The 17,611-nt window shown below is 44.2% G+C and overlaps 4 protein-coding genes across 6 annotated transcripts; 3 read left to right on the forward strand and 1 right to left on the reverse strand.

Moving 5' to 3' along the window:
• Positions 1-377: 377 nt before the first annotated feature.
• Positions 378-5,473, forward strand: LOC117858652 (short-chain dehydrogenase TIC 32 B, chloroplastic). 3 transcript variants are annotated; one of them, XM_034741759.2, is made up of 9 exons: positions 378-703; positions 831-997; positions 3,430-3,661; positions 3,835-3,914; positions 3,996-4,149; positions 4,227-4,305; positions 4,681-4,765; positions 4,872-4,918; positions 5,064-5,473. In XM_034741759.2, the coding sequence occupies exons 2-9, from the start codon at positions 880-882 to the stop codon at positions 5,229-5,231; spliced, it is 963 nt and encodes a 320-aa protein (XP_034597650.1). In that variant the 5' UTR covers positions 378-703; positions 831-879; the 3' UTR covers positions 5,232-5,473. The 3 variants fall into 3 exon arrangements, with proteins under 3 accessions (XP_034597650.1, XP_034597649.1, XP_072149747.1); XM_034741758.2 differs by having other exon boundaries at positions 379-703; positions 825-997; XM_072293646.1 differs by having other exon boundaries at positions 379-997.
• Positions 5,474-5,752: 279 nt separating this feature from the next.
• Positions 5,753-6,157, reverse strand: LOC117856182 (uncharacterized). The gene has a single exon (XM_034738606.1). The coding sequence runs from the start codon at positions 6,155-6,157 to the stop codon at positions 5,753-5,755; it is 405 nt and encodes a 134-aa protein (XP_034594497.1).
• An 86-nt stretch (positions 6,158-6,243) lies between these two features.
• On the forward strand, positions 6,244-8,666 carry LOC117858650 (putative pentatricopeptide repeat-containing protein At3g15200). Its single transcript, XM_034741756.2, has 2 exons — positions 6,244-6,657; positions 6,816-8,666. Exons 1-2 carry the CDS (start codon positions 6,354-6,356, stop codon positions 8,369-8,371), a joined length of 1,860 nt encoding a protein of 619 aa, XP_034597647.1. The 5' UTR covers positions 6,244-6,353; the 3' UTR covers positions 8,372-8,666.
• A 2,566-nt stretch (positions 8,667-11,232) lies between these two features.
• LOC117858649 (uncharacterized) lies at positions 11,233-14,990 on the forward strand. The gene is made up of 2 exons (XM_034741755.2): positions 11,233-14,086; positions 14,231-14,990. Exons 1-2 carry the CDS (start codon positions 11,326-11,328, stop codon positions 14,650-14,652), a joined length of 3,183 nt encoding a protein of 1,060 aa, XP_034597646.1. The 5' UTR covers positions 11,233-11,325; the 3' UTR covers positions 14,653-14,990.
• The last annotated feature ends 2,621 nt before the right edge of the window (positions 14,991-17,611 follow it).

Genomic DNA, 17,611 nt, shown 5'->3' on the forward strand with positions numbered 1-17,611 from the left:
CCAATTCGTCTGCCGCCGCACTGGATCCGCTCGTGCCGTCGCCGGTTGGAGACTAGCGTACAACTCTTGCTCGGTCGTCTTTTTTTTTTTGTTTTTTTGCATCGGGCCATCAGCCGGCGTCGTCGCCTCGCGAGACGACGACAACCTTCTCTCTCCGTATTAACTTGGTTCCACATCGGCTCCGAACCTACGTGGCCATCCTTGCAGACGACCCGACGACGCCCGTTGTACGTGCCCTGAACAATTGTAAGAAGAAAAGGCTCCATGAAACGACGGACTCGTCTCTGTCTGCACTGCACTCCATACTCCTTTCTTTTTCTTTGTTTTGTGAAAACTGAAGAGGATTTATCTTCTTCTCTGTTTCTAGAGAACTCTGTCCCATGGTGTCCAAGAATTCCCCAGGTAGGCAAGCGTGCGTGCGTATACGTAGCATCAGATCACAAGCCCGCACCAGCACGATCCGGCTCCAATCCCTTTCCGGCCTCTTACTCCGTGGTCCGTGCGTCTTCCTCTTCGTCTCCCTAGCTTCCGGCCCCGTCCCGCGTTGGCGTTGTTGCGCTTCTACTCCCCAACCAAACTTCTACCCGCGCCCCCCAACCATAAATAAACTCCCCACTCTCCCCCCTGCATCCTCTTCCCATGCACGCCCGCCTCCGTTTCCGCCCTCCGCTCCATTTCCCGGCGCATTAAACAAAGTCGCGAGGTGCGCCGGCGGCATTGCCGAGATTTCCGTGATTCTTGCGGTTTCTTGGCCGTGCTGCTTTCTTGGCTCACCTTCTACTTCTTTTCTTGGGTTTGTTTGTTTTGGTTGCAATTTGGTTCAGTTTCAGTTGGGTTCAGTTCCTGTGTTCTTGGAGTTGAGGGGTCGAGTCGGCGGCGATGGGTATCCTCTCGCTCATCACCGGCAAGGCGGGCGCCAGCGGGTTCGGGTCGGCGTCCACGGCGGAGCAGGTCACCGACGGCGTCGACGCCAGCCGCCTCACCGTCGTCATCACAGGTAATCCGTTAATCAGCCTGTAGATTCCTCGAACAAGATTCCTCTTTCACAATGGTGCTTAACCAATGCTGATGCGAACTCGCCGAGCCTTGCGTTGTTGAATTGCTGATGCTTGCTGCTGCTCTGATGTTCTTTGGTAAAAAAAATCGTCGGTTACTCTCGGTAATCGGGATGGTTTGTGTTCTCGATCTTTCCCTTTTGGGGGTGTCTGATAAGGAGTGTGGGTAGATCTCTACCTGCTACTACTAAATTGTGTGGTATGCCAGATGTGCACCCTGATTTAATTGCTGGCTACGTGTTGTTGTCACTGGTTTTTTTCTCACAACTGTACTGGTCGTTGTTAATGAGACGTACGTGCATATGCAGCCTCGTCTCTGAATCTTGCCTGTGCAAATTCTGTTGCTGAAGCGCGACGTTATGATGCCCTGCTTAACGCTGTTGCTTAGATTTCTACTAAATCTACTGATTTTTAGATTTCTACTGAATCTACTGATGCTGTGAACTCGTTCCTGAAAATACCATGCTATGTAATCCCCAAGATTTTGCAAAGCTGAGTATTTGTTCCGTGGTTATATTTGTTTGTAATGTCAGAGGAATCTTTGCATTGTTTCTTTTTTTTTGTGTGTGTGTTGGTAGTTGTTTTTCTTAAAAAGAACCTTTTTTGGTCATCGTGCAGTTAGATGGGTTCAGAGCTGGATTTGTGATATCTTTGTGTATGTATCCTCGCAAAAAAAAAAGAAGATATCTTTGTGTATGAATTGACAGGTAACATGTGTCATGGGCAATAGTTTTCTTACGACTGCATTAGTCCTAGATGAGATGTACGTTAAGTTTTCCTGCGAACTGTGACTACAAACTTTTCCTTGTTACAGTGACCTGGATCTTACTGAAAATTACACAAGAAACTCACGTGCAAGCCGTAAAGGACTTTGTGCATCAAATTCAATGTTTGTATTATATGATGTTTTCCTACTCAATATTGTGGTTAGGTTACAGTGGGCTAATGGATTTTCATTTTTAGTTTTTCTCATTGATTATATAGCTGGATATTGCTTCCCTTTTTGTGTGGAAAAGGAGTGATTGGGTTTGGGCCCATGTGGTCCTTTGGGGCAATTATTTCTGTGTGGCCTTGAATCAATTGTCTATAGTGTAATGCTGTTTGTTCTTTTTCCAACTGATGACTGCCTTCTTTTGTTGCGATGAATCTTCTGTTTTCATGGTAAATTAACATTTTTTTTGTTAAACTAGAATCACCAGTGTCTTACCGGTGGTAATATCTCACCTATATAATATTGTAATACTTTGTGGAGTTCTTAAGTCTTAAGTACCATGTTTTTAGATATAACTGCTTATCCATGTACGAAGACAATTTCGGGCACCAACAACCCTGCACCTGATGAGATCACAATTTGCGAATTGGGGGTACATTTCCATCTCTCCTTTTCTAGCACATAATTTCTTGCAGCAATGTTGTTCCATGCAACTCTTAAGCCATGGCAAGTGTAAGAGGTCAACAATGCAGGATCCTTTTAGTTAGATGCCTATCATCTTCTATCCTTTTCATTTCACTATACTACTTTGGGGGCTTAGTTGTTCCCTTAACTTCACAAAAAGTTAGGAAATTTGTCCCTATTCTATGGTTTGTTGCATGTTGACTATTTTCATTTATTGAGAATAAATCCCAGTCAGGTTCAGCCTTATATAGAAGCTTGCCTAGAAGTTTTAAGATTTTCGGTTAATGTGCTGCTGATTGGCAATTTGTTTACTGATGAAATTGCTAATATATATAAAGTTGGTATATTAGGGATGTATGTTAAAGCTTCGATGGCAGTAATTTTGACGCCACTTCCGTTCATTTGTATTGGGATGCATGGAATGAGAATAATTCTGGAGTAGGTCAAGGGTGTCAGAGTGCTCAGGAGGTCCCAGGTTATATCAAGGGGGAGGCTGAATTGAGATTTTAGCCTTTGCACCATTTTCTGTTTGATAGTGTTATTTTAGCAGCTTTAGCTCTTCTTTCCTTGTTGGTGGTTTTGTTTTACAATTTTGGCTCCAAGTTGCCGCTTGGCACTAGGCTTTAACTCACTAGCGCCTTTATTTTACTTCAAAATGTTAAATATCTTTCTATGCAGTGTTTGTGATTCCTTATTAAGTGTCGTCCAATTGGATCAGGAGTCCGAAAATCTGTAATTGGGATATTTAATATTTCTTATCCATGATGGGTTTATGTTTCTTATTCATGAAACTTGGAATTTACTCTAGGTTATATTTCTAATTGCAACCGTTCCTCAGTAGGAGTAGAGTGCAGTTTTCACCTCCATCAATTTAGTTAGTAAAGTTTAGTTAACCGCAGCCAACACACATTTTTGATTTGTCAAAGATCTTTTGCTGCCCTAATTTTATTGAAATCTGTAATGTTTGGTGTTTCCCAGGAGGAGCTAGTGGCATTGGTCTGGAGACATCAAGAGTCTTCGCCCTTAGAGGAGCCCATGTCATCATTGCCGCGAGAAACACTGAGGCTGCATCAGAAGCAAGGAAGACCATCATGGAGAAGAACCCAATGGCACGTATTGATGTTCTGAAGCTTGACCTCAGCTCCCTCAAGTCTGTCAGGGCTTTTGCTGACCAGTTCAACTCGATGAAACTTCCTCTGAACATCTTGATGTAACCCTCTACAGCTCTTGTTATGTTTTCCTTTCTTTGACATGAAAAATTCCTGTGCTTCCGTTAAATTTATTTTCAGTGTTGTATGTATATTACTTGCACACCTATTTTAGCATTTTCCTCGTCTATATTACACTGAATTAAGAATTACATTTTCCTTCTCTGTTCTGCAGAAATAACGCAGGTGTAATGTTCTGCCCTTTTCAACTGTCTAAAGATGGAGTCGAGATGCAATTCGCCACCAATCATCTCGGTATTCTCTTACTGCCATGTCTTATTTAAAAGCAGCTAAAATATTTGTCCCATTTTCTGGCACTGACATTTGTTTTATCAGGGCACTTTCTGCTTACCAATCTCCTCCTTGATAATATGAAAGCCACTGCCAAGTCTACGGGTATTGAGGGTCGCATTGTGAACTTGTCATCAGTTGCCCACCACCATACATACCCAAAGGGAATTGACTTCGACAAACTCAACGATGAGAAAATGTATGTGCCTTTAATTTATTGGTCTTTGTGGGGATTGACTGTTGATAGAACTGCAAGTAATGATCTTTTATTGGCAGATACAATGATAAAATGGCTTACGGACAATCTAAGCTGGCAAACTTACTGCATGCGAAGGAGCTCTCTAGACGGCTCAAGGTATTATTTTGTCCTCCTAGTATTGTCCCTTTTACTTTAATTTCGGGAAGGATAGAAACCTGAGGACAAATATGCCCATCATGGCCCTGATGCTTTTGCCTGTGCACTATTGCGAAATTCTAATAATAAGGGGCCACTGCAGTTTTTGGTGCAAACTTTGGGAGCTTAACTTCAAATCTTTAGGGACCGTGTTAGATATTGTTATGACTTACAGAGATTATTTAGGCTATCTCCCTTTGATCTTGGTCTGTATCAGCTTAGTGATTCTCAACCAGTGGACACCAATTAAAACTCGCAAATCCTGATTCTCAAATTGTGCGCCATCCCGTGCATTATCCTGTTCTGATGCATCATTACTTCTATGTTACTAAACAGGAAGAAGGAGCAAACATCACAGTTAACAGTGTTCATCCTGGATTGATCATGACCAATTTGATGAGGCACTCCTTTGTTCTCATGAGTATGCTCTCTCTCTTTTTTCTTTTAACAGAGAATCTATGTTCTGGTATTAACTAGGAATGATTATCTTCCAACAATGTTATAAAACACCTTGTTTTCTCTTGCAGAGGTGCTTCAAGTTGCAACTTACATTCTGTGGAAAAATGTGCCCCAGGTTTGGAACCAGATCTTCTCAATTCATGTTTCTTACCAACTCTTTTTCATAGCGACGACATTAAAGAACATTGTCACTGGGTGAAAGTATTTGAATATAATATTATTTTGTAAATACTGTTCTGATTTTTTTTTTAAAATTTCAGGGAGCAGCAACTACTTGTTATGTAGGACTGAACCCACAGCTGAGGGGAGTGACAGGAAAGTACTTTGCTGACTGCAACGTGGAGAAGACGAGCAAACTGTCGAGAAACGATGAGTTGGCAAAGCAACTCTGGGACTTCAGCGAGGAGCTGATCAAGTCTGCGCAATGAGAGCCAGAAGAGCTAGATCAGAGAGGTGTTCCGATTCTGATTGGCATGTGGCGTTACTAGTGATGACTGGTTAATGTGTAGCAGTGGTTATAGGAACCTGAGCAATGGTGGAGCTCATGGTGTTCAGGAATAAATCTCCATGCATGCTTTCCTAGATTATTCTGGTGTGACAAAGATCAACATGTGTGCTCTTGTTAATATTCGTCCAATATATGTGCAGTTCAGTTCTGGTTTGAAGTTCAGATTTGTGTTTGCCTGGAAGATTCATTCTGTTTCTTTTTATTGCTTTGGTGTCTGAATTCTGATGACATATATCTGGATTCTTTGTGCTCTTTGTGTTTGCCACTTGTCTGAAACTCTCGATTCTTTGTATTGGTGTCTGAATTCAGATACATTCTGAACTTCTATACCGTGTTGCAACTGAAACATCGGAAACTAGAAGGAAAGATCCAAGATTCAAATGTATTTACACCACAAATATTTCTGTTTCATGGAATAAATTGATTGAGAATCATCAGAGGCTACACATGCTCCACAGAAGCCGGCGACGCCGGCTCCTCGTCGTGATCATCATCATCCTCCCACACCCCGACGGCCGTGGTGAACCAGACTGCTCCAGTGACGACGACGACGGCGAAGACGAGCGGGACGACGACGTCGGGCTTGGCCCGGCCGAACATGCCGGCGGGCACGCAGACGACGTCCCATGGAGGCCCGTCAAGCGGCAGGCCGACGCTGAACCCGTCGCCGCCCTGGCACGCCCTGGACAGCGGCGTCCCGGGCCCGACCGCCCAGACGAAGGCGAGCTCCGGCGCGAACGCCGCCACGGCCACGGCCGTGACCGCCACCGCCGTCCACGTGGCCGCGTACACGAGCAGCGGGCGGCGCGCGAGGAGGCCGCCGAGGGAGGGGAACGGGAACGCCATGGTCGCCGGTTGCGCGAGGCTTTGCTGGAGGTTTATAGCGGAAGCTGATGCTGATGGTTTGGGTGAAGAGGATTTGGTTTGGCGGGAGAGCAGAGCAGGTGACCGGTGGCACTCGCGCGTAGCAGGGCGGGCGTTCGAGTTGGAGGTTGGAGCTGCTCCGCAACGAGGATAATGGGCTGGGCCACGGCGACTGCGCATGCCATGGCCGAGCCCATTCCATTATGAACAGCACAGCCCGGCGCATTCCGCACACAGCCCATCATCCACCCCGACGATCTCCGAGGGTGTGTTTGGACGGAGGGAGGGAAGGGACGGGAAGCGCAAGCGCCGCCCAACTCCGCGGACCCCCGAGGCCCCTGCCTCCACCTCCCACGACTGCACCGTGCTGTTCAGTTGGACCACGCCACAGCAGCGCTGCTACTGCTTCAGCACGATGCCGCAGCCACGGCTGGCGTCCGCCATCCTCGCCGCCGCCTGCATGTTCAGAAAGCCCATCGCCCGTAAGTATCACGCCCTCAGCTCCTCTCATTGCCCGAGTGCTCTTCTCTCCAATGAGCCCACCACTCGATGCAATCCTCTATCGGGATTCGTTTTTCTTTCCCTTTTTTTTTTTATTTCTCAAGAAGGGGACTGACTGCGCTGCGGATGCCCGTTGCAGTTCGTCATACGCTGGGCGTTTTTGGGTCATGCACACCAGCTGTTCGACACAATGCCTCAGAGATGTTGCCATTCCTGGGCTTGCCACCATGCCTTCACCAGAGTGCCCTTCCACGTGGGCACGTGCTTGGATCGCTGAGATTTTGCCATGCCAGCGCTTCGGAAAGTTCCAGCGAGGTCCATGCCAGTGAAATCCTGAGAATTCTCAAGTCCACCGGTAGCAGCGACAATGCTGATCTCGGTGGTGCTCTCCGTCAGTTTGCTGAAAACATGGATGAGGACGTTGTCCTCAAGGTTCTCCAGAAGCAGCGGTCCAACTGGCAGGCCGCGCTGGCGTTCTTCAACTGGGCGGCGGGGCTGCCCGGGTACACCCATGGGTCGAGGGCCTACACTGAGATGCTGGACATTCTCGGGCGGATGAAGAAGGTCAGGCTCATGAGGCAGCTGTTTGATGAGATTCCCAATGAGCGGTGGGAGGTCGTGGTAACCAACAGGATGTTTGCCGTGCTGTTGAACAGGTATGCGGGTGCGCACAAGGTGCAGGAGGCAATAGAGGTGTTCTACTTGAGGAAGGACTATGGGTTTGAGCTCGACTTGGTTGGGTTCCAGATACTCCTGATGTCGCTGTGCCGATACAAGCATGTTGAGGAGGCAGAGGTTCTGTTCCGCGAGAAGAAAGATGAGTTCCCACATGTCATAAAGAGCTGGAACATCATACTTAATGGTTGGTGTGTCAAGGGAAGCATGAGAGATGCTCAAAGGATTTGGAATGATATCATTGCATCCAAGGTTGAACGGGACCTGTTCACCTATGGCACATTCATAAAAGCACTGACCAAAGATGGCAGAATTGGTTCCGCAGTGAAGCTGTTCAACAGCATGTGGGAGAAAGGCATTAATCCTGATGTGGCGATCTGCAACTGTATCATTGACCAGTTGTGCTTCAAGAAAAGGATTCCAGAAGCACTTGAGATTTTTGGTGAGATGAATGATCGTCGTTGTCAAGCAGATGTGGCTACCTACAATACTTTGATAAAATACTTATGCAATATAAAGAGGATGGAGAAAGTTTACGAGCTTTTGGACGAAATGGAAGCAAAGGGCTGCTCTCCAAACAATAGGACATACTCCTATATTCTGAAGACAACAGAGAAACCGAAAGATGTCATTGCTTTGATGCAGAGGATGGAGCGAACCGGTTGCAAATTGGATTCTGATACATATAACTTAATATTGAACCTTTATGTCGATTGGAAATATGAGAAGGGGGTGCACCAAATATGGGATGAGATGGAGAGGAATGGATCAGGCCCAGATCAACGATCATTTACTATTATGGTTCATGGTCTTCATTCCCAAGGAAAGCTTGATGAGGCTCTGCAATATTACACAACAATGAAGTCAAGAGGGTTGATCTCTGAACCAAGGACCAAGATACTGGTGAAAGCTATACATATGAAGAAAGATGGGGCTGTCACAGAAGATCAGTCTGCAAATATGACAGGGAAGAATCTAAAACTGGATCCACGATCTAGACTATTCCATGTTCATAAATAGTTTGCTGTCAGATCTTACTTCTATAACCTGAACAGAGGATTGCTGGGCACGTATTATGTGTCAAAAGAATCTCTTCTACCAGTCTCCAGATCACAATGGCCACACCTTGGGCTACAATAAATCATCAGCAAAGTGTATTGGCATTATGTATCCCAGAAAGTTTTGCTCAGACTTTCAATGCCAGGGTATGTTTTTTATGTCTGATACGGATCAATTGCAAGTACTGTATTACACCGCTCGTATTATGAAGGTTATGTGAAATATGACAGATGTTTGTTTATTCATCTGTTATGCATGGCTGTGTCTACTGTCTAGTTGTTGGCTTGTTGCCACCATATGCAGCAGCAGGTAGCTTCAGCCGCTCAGAAGCCCAAATGAAGGATGGCCCAGGCAGAATAGCTATGTCTAGACCCAGAAAGCTTAGGACATGTCTTGCCAGCCTGCAGTTTTGTACTCGTAGCACCAACCATCTCCGGGTTCTGGCCGGTTATATACATGATCTGGAATGGGCATCCGCTGATCGATTGAAACCTTGAACTGCTTCCGTGTTTGTCTTTTACCATCTATATAGTATGGTTAGTCAACGGCATGCAGTACACCCATGCATATGATTGCAGTAGGATGACATGGCACGACCAGAACCCTTCTTTTGCCAGTTTTAGACTCTTATACACGGCCAACTGACGCAGCAGGGAGTTGCATGCTAAGTAGTTCAGCGTAGGTGGTGAGTTCTCAACTCTGATATGGCTTATGGAAGAACACTGTCACGGTGTCACCTAGCCGGTTGGAGGCCAACCTCTTACTAGGGACAGCAATGGCCCTGTCCACTGTTTCGTGGCTGGTATTGTTACCCCTATGCAGTGAATATGACATGTGGATCTATGTGTATATTATGTCGTCAAAAGAACATTATATGAACCGTTGATCCACCTTTGATTCTATTAATGTGTCATGGTCAATTGATGTCAAACTCTATTATCTTCAAGGCTTATTGTATTGATAAAATCACGATGCTGCTACTGCCATTTTGATGTTTATAAAAGGGTATTGAGAACCTGGTGGGTATCCATTCGATGCGCAGGGGTGGGGGTGGGGAAAAATGAGTGTAAAGGACAGGGATACAATATTTAGAAAGATGGGGCTGCCACAGGAGATAGTCTCCAAGTATGGCAGGGAAGAATCTAAAACTGATTCCTTGATCAAGACTGTCCCATATTCATAAATAGTTCACTGACAGATCTTGCTTCCATATTCTGAACAGCTGATGCTGGGCACATAGGTGGTTAACCGGTCAGCGGATCGAAGAAAAAAAAATCTTGCCTGTCAGTGTCCGTGATGGCCTCATCTTGGGTTAGAGACAATCATCCGTAAAGAATCATGTGTTTGCCTGATTAGTTCAATCTCAAGTACTGTTTTACAGCTTTTACTCTGAGGGATATGTGAAATATATGCATATTTGTTTGTTTATCTGTTATGTGTGCTGTCTAGTTGCTGCCAACATATGGACCCGTAAACTACGGATAAAAGGATGTTTTCATATCTTACATAGAATTTGGAAAACACTGTAAGTACTTCTGGTTTCGAATGGCAAACCATTACAAACCGAACTGATGGTACAGTTGACTTATTACTCCATTTTTTGCCTTAACTTGCACCTCCGTTTGTTTCTGTTAAATATATAGATCATACAGTGCCTGGCTACGCAGAAACTCATATATAGTACAGAAAGAGTTTTGTTTGAATGTTTGGCCACTTCCACACTGCAGATCCTGAATTGTTCTCAGGTAAGCTATTTTCTGTTGCTAATTTGCTGCCTCTGGACTACCTGCCACTTCTCTTTGCTGTTTGTTCACCGTCTTTTGACTGCCTTATTTTGATAATCAGGAATTCTTATGTGAAAAGTACTTGAGTAAAGATAATAATTCTGTTTACATCCTTTAAACAATTGTGTTCATGAGAAGGAATGATGCGTTTCCTTTTAAGAGAATTGTACCGATCAACTCTGAAGTTGCAATATATTCTAGGAAATAGGTGGTCATGAGGATGATACCTGCAGACTATACTTTTAATCCCTCAATTCTTACAGAGAATTGAGCTATCAACTGCGCTTTCATTTATGCCACACTGCTCAGCTATAAAAAACGGTGCAAATCGACCAAAATAAATGAATAAACCACGCAGTTTAGACTGGTGGCATCTGTATGTTTGATGAGTTTAGAATCCCAACAGACCTCTGTTTGCTTATCCAACAGGAGGAAAAAAAACTTTACTTACTAAATCAGCTTTGCATGTCAGGCTGCAATTGTTACAGCAGAATTGGGTAATTTGTGAACATAATTGAATCAAAGTTTTGTCTCAGACTAGTAATAGAAAATGGTAATGCTCCATAGCTAGAACACGTTCCTACACTAGTTTAAAAAATCCCCTGAAATTGGCGACAATGGTCAAGCCCAATGTCAAAGTCAAAAATTCCTACCTGCGTTCCTACCATGCCTTGTTTAGTTGCCCAACTTTGGACAACCAAAATTACTGTATCGCAATTGTAGTATTTCGTTTGTATTTGTGAATTATTGTTCAAATATTGACTAATTAGGCTTAAAAGATTCGTCTCGCAAAGTACAACAAAACTGTACAATTAGTTTTTAATTTCGTCAACATTTAGTACTCCATGCATGTACAGCAAGTTTGATGTGACGAAGAATTTTTTTTGGGATTTTGGGGAACTAAAGAGTCCATTGGAACTTTGGAAGGCCGCTGGCGGATGTCAAAGTCAAAAACAGAAGCAGACAGCGACGTCTCACCAGATCACGAATCAGATGCGATGCATGTGCATGTTAATCATTAGCACGCATCCCTTAGGATTAAACAATTCAGCAAGTAGCTCCCCTGCTGACCAAGAAAAGCAAGCTCTGTCTGGCAGCAAGCTCTTCAATACGCTCCAGCCCAGCTCTACCATGGCATTGGCAATACGCGTCATGAGCTTGCTTCCTGCCACCATCGCCGTGATGATCGCAGCGGCCTCCTGGGGAGCGCACGGCGGTGCCAGCGACGAGGCCAGCGCGCTGCTTGCTTTCAAGGCTGAGCTCGCCGGCAGCGGCTCCGGCATGCTTGCATCCTGGAATGGCACCGCTGGCGTCTGCGGCTGGGAGGGCGTGGCGTGCACCGGCGGCCAGGTGGTGGCACTGAGCCTGCCCTCCTATGGGTTCGCCGGAGCCCTCTCCCCGGCCATTGGGAACCTCACTTTCCTGCGGACCCTGAACCTGAGTTCCAACTGGTTCCAGGGGGAGGTCCCAGCAAGCATCGGCCGCCTAGCGCGTCTGCAGACGCTTGATCTGAGCTACAATGCGTTCTCTGGTACGCTTCCTTCCAACCTCAGTTCCTGTGTCAGCTTACTGCTGTTAGATCTCAGCAGTAACCGGTTCCATGGGCGTATCCCTGTTGAGCTTGGAGACAAGCTAACAAGTCTTCAGAAGTTCTCACTGGGCAACAACAGCTTGACGGGTGCCATACCAGGATCACTAGGTAACCTGTCATCCCTGAACTACCTTGATCTGACAAAAAACCACCTCGAGGGTCCGATCCCACATGAACTTGGCAGCATGGGCGGCCTGCAGGTCCTTGCACTCGATGAGAACAGACTCTCCGGTGTGCTTCCACACTCCCTGTACAATCTGTCCTCACTGAAAAGCTTGTGGGTAGGAGACAACATGCTGTCTGGAACCATCCCTGCTGATATCGGCGATAGGTTCCCCGGTATGGAAGCTCTTGACTATTCTAGCAACCGATTCAGTGGAGCTATCCCACCTTCGCTCGCCAACCTTTCTGCTCTCACAAAACTAGTCCTTCAAGAAAATGATTTTATTGGATTTGTGCCTTCTGCTTTGGGGAAGTTGCAAAGTCTTACTGGCCTTTTCTTGGGTGACAACAGGCTAGAAGCAAACGACAGTCAAGGGTGGGAATTCATCACTTCACTGGCAAACAGCTCCCAACTTCAGCTTCTTGTTCTCGGCAACAACTCTTTCAGCGGGCAACTGCCTAATTCAGTCACAAACCTGTCATCAACTCTGCAAGGTCTTTATTTGGGAGACAATATGATTTCTGGGAATATTCCAATAAACATCGGAAATTTGGTTGGTCTTACAGTATTTGAGATGGGAAATAATACTTTTGTATCTGGACAGATTCCAGAGAGCATTGGTCAGCTAAGAAACTTGGGTGTGTTAGGCCTTTACAACACTAGCTTGTCAGGCCTCATACCTTCATCACTAGGAAATCTTACACAGTTGAATCTTCTTTATTTATACTATGGAAACTTAGAGGGGCCAATTCCATCAAACTTGGGGAACTTAAAGAATGTGTTTGCCTTTGATCTCTCAACAAATCGACTCAATGGTTCAATTCCTATAGAGGTTTTAAAACTTCCTCGACTTTCCTGGTACTTAGACTTATCATATAATTCATTATCCGGGCCACTTCCAACTGAGGTTGGTACCATGGTGAATCTTAACGAACTGATTCTGTCTGGAAACAAGTTGTCAGGCACCATACCAGCTAGTGTTGGGAACTGTATATCGTTGGTACGGCTGCTGCTCGATAACAACTTATTAGAAGGAAGCATACCTCAATCTCTGAAGAACTTAAAAGGTCTTGCATTACTGAACCTAACAATGAACAAGCTATCTGGTAGTATTCCTGATGCCCTTGCTAGCATTGGCAACCTGCAACAACTGTATCTAGCACACAACAACTTGTCAGGTTCCATCCCCAAAGTTCTACAGAATTTGACATTGTTGGCAAAACTGGATTTGTCATTCAATGATCTGCAAGGCGAAGTGCCAAAAGGGGGTCCTTTTGCAAATGCAACTCACTTGTCAATTGATGGAAATGGTGAGCTTTGTGGCGGAAACCCTCAACTTCACTTAGCTCCGTGCTCCACAGCTGCTGCGGGGAAGAACAGAAGGCGAATGTCAAGGTCAGTTATGGTCACCGTAGCGTCAATCTGCGCACTTCTATTCTTAGGTTTAGTAGTTTTTCTTATCCATTTGATCCACAAGAGGCTCGGACAAGGAAAGGAAAATCAACTCATTCCCACAGTAATTGATGAACAGCACGAAAGGGTTTCATATCAAGCATTAGCAAATGGGACTGACCATTTTTCGGAGGTTAATCTGCTCGGACAAGGAAGCTATGGTGCAGTTTATAAGTGCACTTTACGTGACAAGGGAATTACCGCAGCTGTAAAGGTATTCAACGTATGTCAATCTGGTTCTACTAGAAGTTTTGTAGCTGAATGTGAGGCACTGCGAAGGGTGCGCCACCGATGTCTCATAAAGATCATCACCTGTTGCTTAAGCATTGATCACCAAGGCCAAGAATTCAAGGCACTGGTTTTTGAGTTCATGCCCAATGGTAACCTAAATGGTTGGCTGCATCCAGCATCCAAAATACAGAGTCTGAGCAATACGCTCAGCTTAGCTCAGAGACTGGACATTGTGGTAGATATCATGGATGCTTTGGATTATCTTCACAATCAGTGTCAACCGCCTATTATCCATTGTGATCTCAAACCAAGTAACATCCTCCTTGCCGAAAGTATGAGTGCTCGGGTTGGAGATTTCGGCATATCAAAAATCCTTCCTGATGACACTAGCAAAATTATGCTGAATTCGGTTAGCTTCACTGGACTAAGAGGTTCCATTGGATATGTCGCTCCAGGTAACAGAAACTAACACTGATATTGCTATGTTCAGTTCTTAACTTCCATTTTGCCAAGTCCAGTTATCTCGGCATGAATCGTTCGTAAGTAGCTTGCCATGAATCCACTGACCAAATAGTGTCTGAAATCTGAATTGACTGCAGAGTACGGCGAGGGTCGCGCCGTCTCAACTCTTGGAGATGTTTACAGCCTCGGCATACTGTTGCTTGAGATATTCACCGGTATGAGCCCTACTGACGACATGTTCAAAGGCTCCTTGGACCTTCATAAGTTCGCCGAGGCCGCTCTTCCCAACAGAGCCTTGGAGGTAGCCGACCCGGCAATCTGGCTTCATGAAGAAGCAAAGGGGGAAGACCCGGCCACGGTGAGAAGCAGAAGCGAGAGGTGCTTGGCTTCAGTGGTCGGGCTTGGCGTGTCCTGCTCAAAGCAGCTGCCAAGGGAGCGGACGGCGATGCGGGATGCTGCCGCTGAGATGCGTGCGATCAGAGATGCCTTCCTGGTTCAATGTGCAACAGAGACTTGGCCTGCAGTCGGCACCACCGGCCTTGGAAGTGCAGACAGTTGAATGGTGGACGGAGCTACGGTCTCTTGACGCACCAAGGAGCACCGGACTAGCAACTCTGCAACTAACAGAGTGGAAAAAGCGCCCCTTAATGAAAAGAAAAACAGCCGGTGCAAGGCTTTATACAAAGAATGTGACAGCCACTGCGTGTATCCGAGAGCCTTATCTAATCTACCGAGGATTGTTGTGTATGGATGCGTATAGATTATGCACGGACTCCTCTGTCCTAAAATAAACGCACATCTTGCTTCTTTAGCAGTCAAACTTCTAAGTTTAACTAAAATTTATAAAAAAAATGTACTACTATTTATAATGTATAATAAATATCATTAGATTGAGCATTGGGTATACTTTCCTAATACATTTATTTGAAGATGCAAATGTTGATACTATTTTCTATATTCTTAGTCAAATTTAAAAATATTTGACTCATCGAGAAGCGAGATGTGTGTTTATTTTGGGACGAAAGGAGTACCCGTCACCGGGATTAGTCAAGATATAAGATTAGTCATGATATAAGTAGGGATTAGCAAGCACCAAAACCCCATTTACTGCCTATCGATCGCTCAAATAAAAGAAACCATTGCATATGGTGGCGATGCGCTCGCGGGCCTTTCTCCAACCTTTCTGCTCTCGCGGGTCTTGAACTTGCACGGAACAGTTTTAGTAAAGCTGCCTCCAACTTTAGGGAGATTGCCAAGGTTCATTTACCTGTCCTTAAGTGGCAATAAGTTAGGATCGAATGATAAGGACGGATTGGAATTCATCACCATGCTGGCAAACTTTAGCCAGCTTCATCAACTGGCTTTTGACAATAATTCATTCATCGGCGAACTTCCTAGCTCAATTGCAAATCTATCGACAACACACCAATTACTCTATATACGATACAATTGGATTTCGGGATTTATTCCATCCAGCATAGGTAATTTGCTTGGTCTAGAACTGCTTACGTTGGCAAATACTTTCATATCCGGAATGATTGCAGATAGCATTGGTCGCCTAGAAGACATGTCCGTGTTAGGCATTTACTACGCTGACATGTTAGGCATTTACTACGCTAGCTTGTCAGGTATCATACCTTCATCACAAGGAAAGCTTACACAGTTGAAAACTCTCTATGCGTACGATAGCAACTTGGAGGGTTCATTTCCAGCAAGCTGGGGGAACTTAAAGAATCTTTTTGTTCTTAATCTCTCAACGAAAGTGTGTAACCCGCTAAAGTTTCATGTCAAAGCAGAGCATAAATCTCTCTCAAAACTGCAAAATTATCATAAAGCAGATCAGTCTGAGGGCCAGCCTATGCCCTATCAACGCCTCCCTTCTTGCCCTTTTGGTAAGATTACCCCAAACTAGAGTCTATAATTAATTAGCTAAGACTAGAGCCACGTAGTTCTTGTGGTTGTACTATTTTCCTGAGTGGTCGCTCCATGTTCCAATTAAGCATGATGATCTTGTATTAATAAAAGGTATATCATAAATAAAACAAGTTTAATCATTGAGTTCATTAAAACCATCACAATCCAAGGTATTGCAACTAAGCATATCTACCTAAAAAAAAAAGGTAAAACCCAGGTTGACAAGGAATGATCATAAAAACTAGGTAAACCTTAATAGGACCCATCAATATTAAATGCAGAGCAATGCAAAAGTGATTAAATATAGTTTTTGGGATAAAAGTATAAGGACACACGTGCCTTTCTCCAAAGAATAGCTGCTCAGATTATCTTCAGCTCTTGTTCCTCAAAGCTCTCGAACAATGTTCCTTCTACTTGCATCAATCATCGGCACAAGCATACCAAGCAAACAACAATCACAACTAAGAACAATACATCAATCATTGGAAAGCTTTAAAAAATCTAAGGTCACGCGAATGCAAGAAATGCTGGGAACGAAACTATGGTTGAAAAGACAAAGTTATCGAGAGATTTGAATTATAAAAGAAAGAGAAAAGCCTATGTGCTTCATATATTTTAATAAAACAATGTAAAGATATTTTAGAGAAACATCCTTAGCATGTTATAGTTATGTATGAAAAGACAATGTAGAACTTAGTCAAATTTTATTTATAAACATTCAAGTACAATTTATGCAAATTAAAAATTTAATTTGAAAATAAAGTATATGTAAACATCTAAGCGCATAGCTTTATGATTTAGGTTGAACTAACCAAATATAAATAAAAACACATTTATATTTATATTAAATCAAATTAACATATAATTATGAAAACTCAAGATATAACTTATGTAGCTTTTATTTAGAAAACAAATTGAATAAACATTTTAATTAAAGAAGACATGTTTAACATGCATTAATTAGATTAATATGAAATTTATTTTAAAAACATGCATGATGGAAAGATCAGCACTAACGTGTAATTTGTGTTATCACGAACCTAACTCAACAACAACGGATATAAACGGAGCTGTAACGAGGAGTCTATGGGTTAAACAAGGTTGCAGGGCCTAATCGCGATTAACGGAAGGTTATTGGGGCTAGCAAGGAAGATTTGCAAGACACTGGATTAGTGCTCACCATTAGGTCAAAGCATAGGGTTAGATATGTTAAAGTGCTCAGGTTAGACTTGGTTGCACGGATCCAATCTAATCAGGGACATGGATGAAAAAAAACAAGACACAAGGAAAAACTAACTATTTGTAGAGCTTTATAGGGGCCTATGCGCAAAAGCACCACAGCTCAGCATCCATGGCGGACGGGCTCCTGGATGGCAAAACCCTCGTGTCGGATTTATAAGCCTGGTAGTCCACCAAGGGATTCCCCAAGTGGTTGATTTGTAGGTGAGGGTGATTGTGAAACCAAGAACTCGAAGGTGATCGCGAGAACACGAAGGGACACGAAGGTTTTAGACAAGTTCGGACCTTCGGAGAGTAATACCCTACGTCCTATATGCTGGTTTGTATTGCTTGAGATTGATCTAATTGTTGCGATACCCTCGGGG

Source organism: Setaria viridis, chromosome 5 (genome assembly GCF_005286985.2).
Source record: "Setaria viridis chromosome 5, Setaria_viridis_v4.0, whole genome shotgun sequence".
Taxonomy (NCBI): Eukaryota; Viridiplantae; Streptophyta; class Magnoliopsida; order Poales; family Poaceae; genus Setaria; species Setaria viridis.

Coding starts and splice junctions, on each gene's coding strand:
- LOC117856182 (XM_034738606.1), bottom strand. CDS start 6,157: ATGGCGTTCCCGTTCCCCTCCCTCGGCGGCCTCCTCGCGCGCCGCCCG.
- LOC117858650 (XM_034741756.2), top strand. CDS start 6,354: ATGCCATGGCCGAGCCCATTCCATTATGAACAGCACAGCCCGGCGCAT. Junction 6,658..6,815: donor GTTCAGAAAGCCCATCGCCC/GTAAGTATCACG, acceptor TGCCCGTTGCAG/TTCGTCATACGCTGGGCGTT.
- LOC117858652 (XM_034741759.2), top strand. CDS start 880: ATGGGTATCCTCTCGCTCATCACCGGCAAGGCGGGCGCCAGCGGGTTC. Junction 998..3,429: donor CCTCACCGTCGTCATCACAG/GTAATCCGTTAA, acceptor GGTGTTTCCCAG/GAGGAGCTAGTGGCATTGGT. Junction 4,306..4,680: donor AGCTCTCTAGACGGCTCAAG/GTATTATTTTGT, acceptor GTTACTAAACAG/GAAGAAGGAGCAAACATCAC.
- LOC117858649 (XM_034741755.2), top strand. CDS start 11,326: ATGGCATTGGCAATACGCGTCATGAGCTTGCTTCCTGCCACCATCGCC. Junction 14,087..14,230: donor CATTGGATATGTCGCTCCAG/GTAACAGAAACT, acceptor AATTGACTGCAG/AGTACGGCGAGGGTCGCGCC.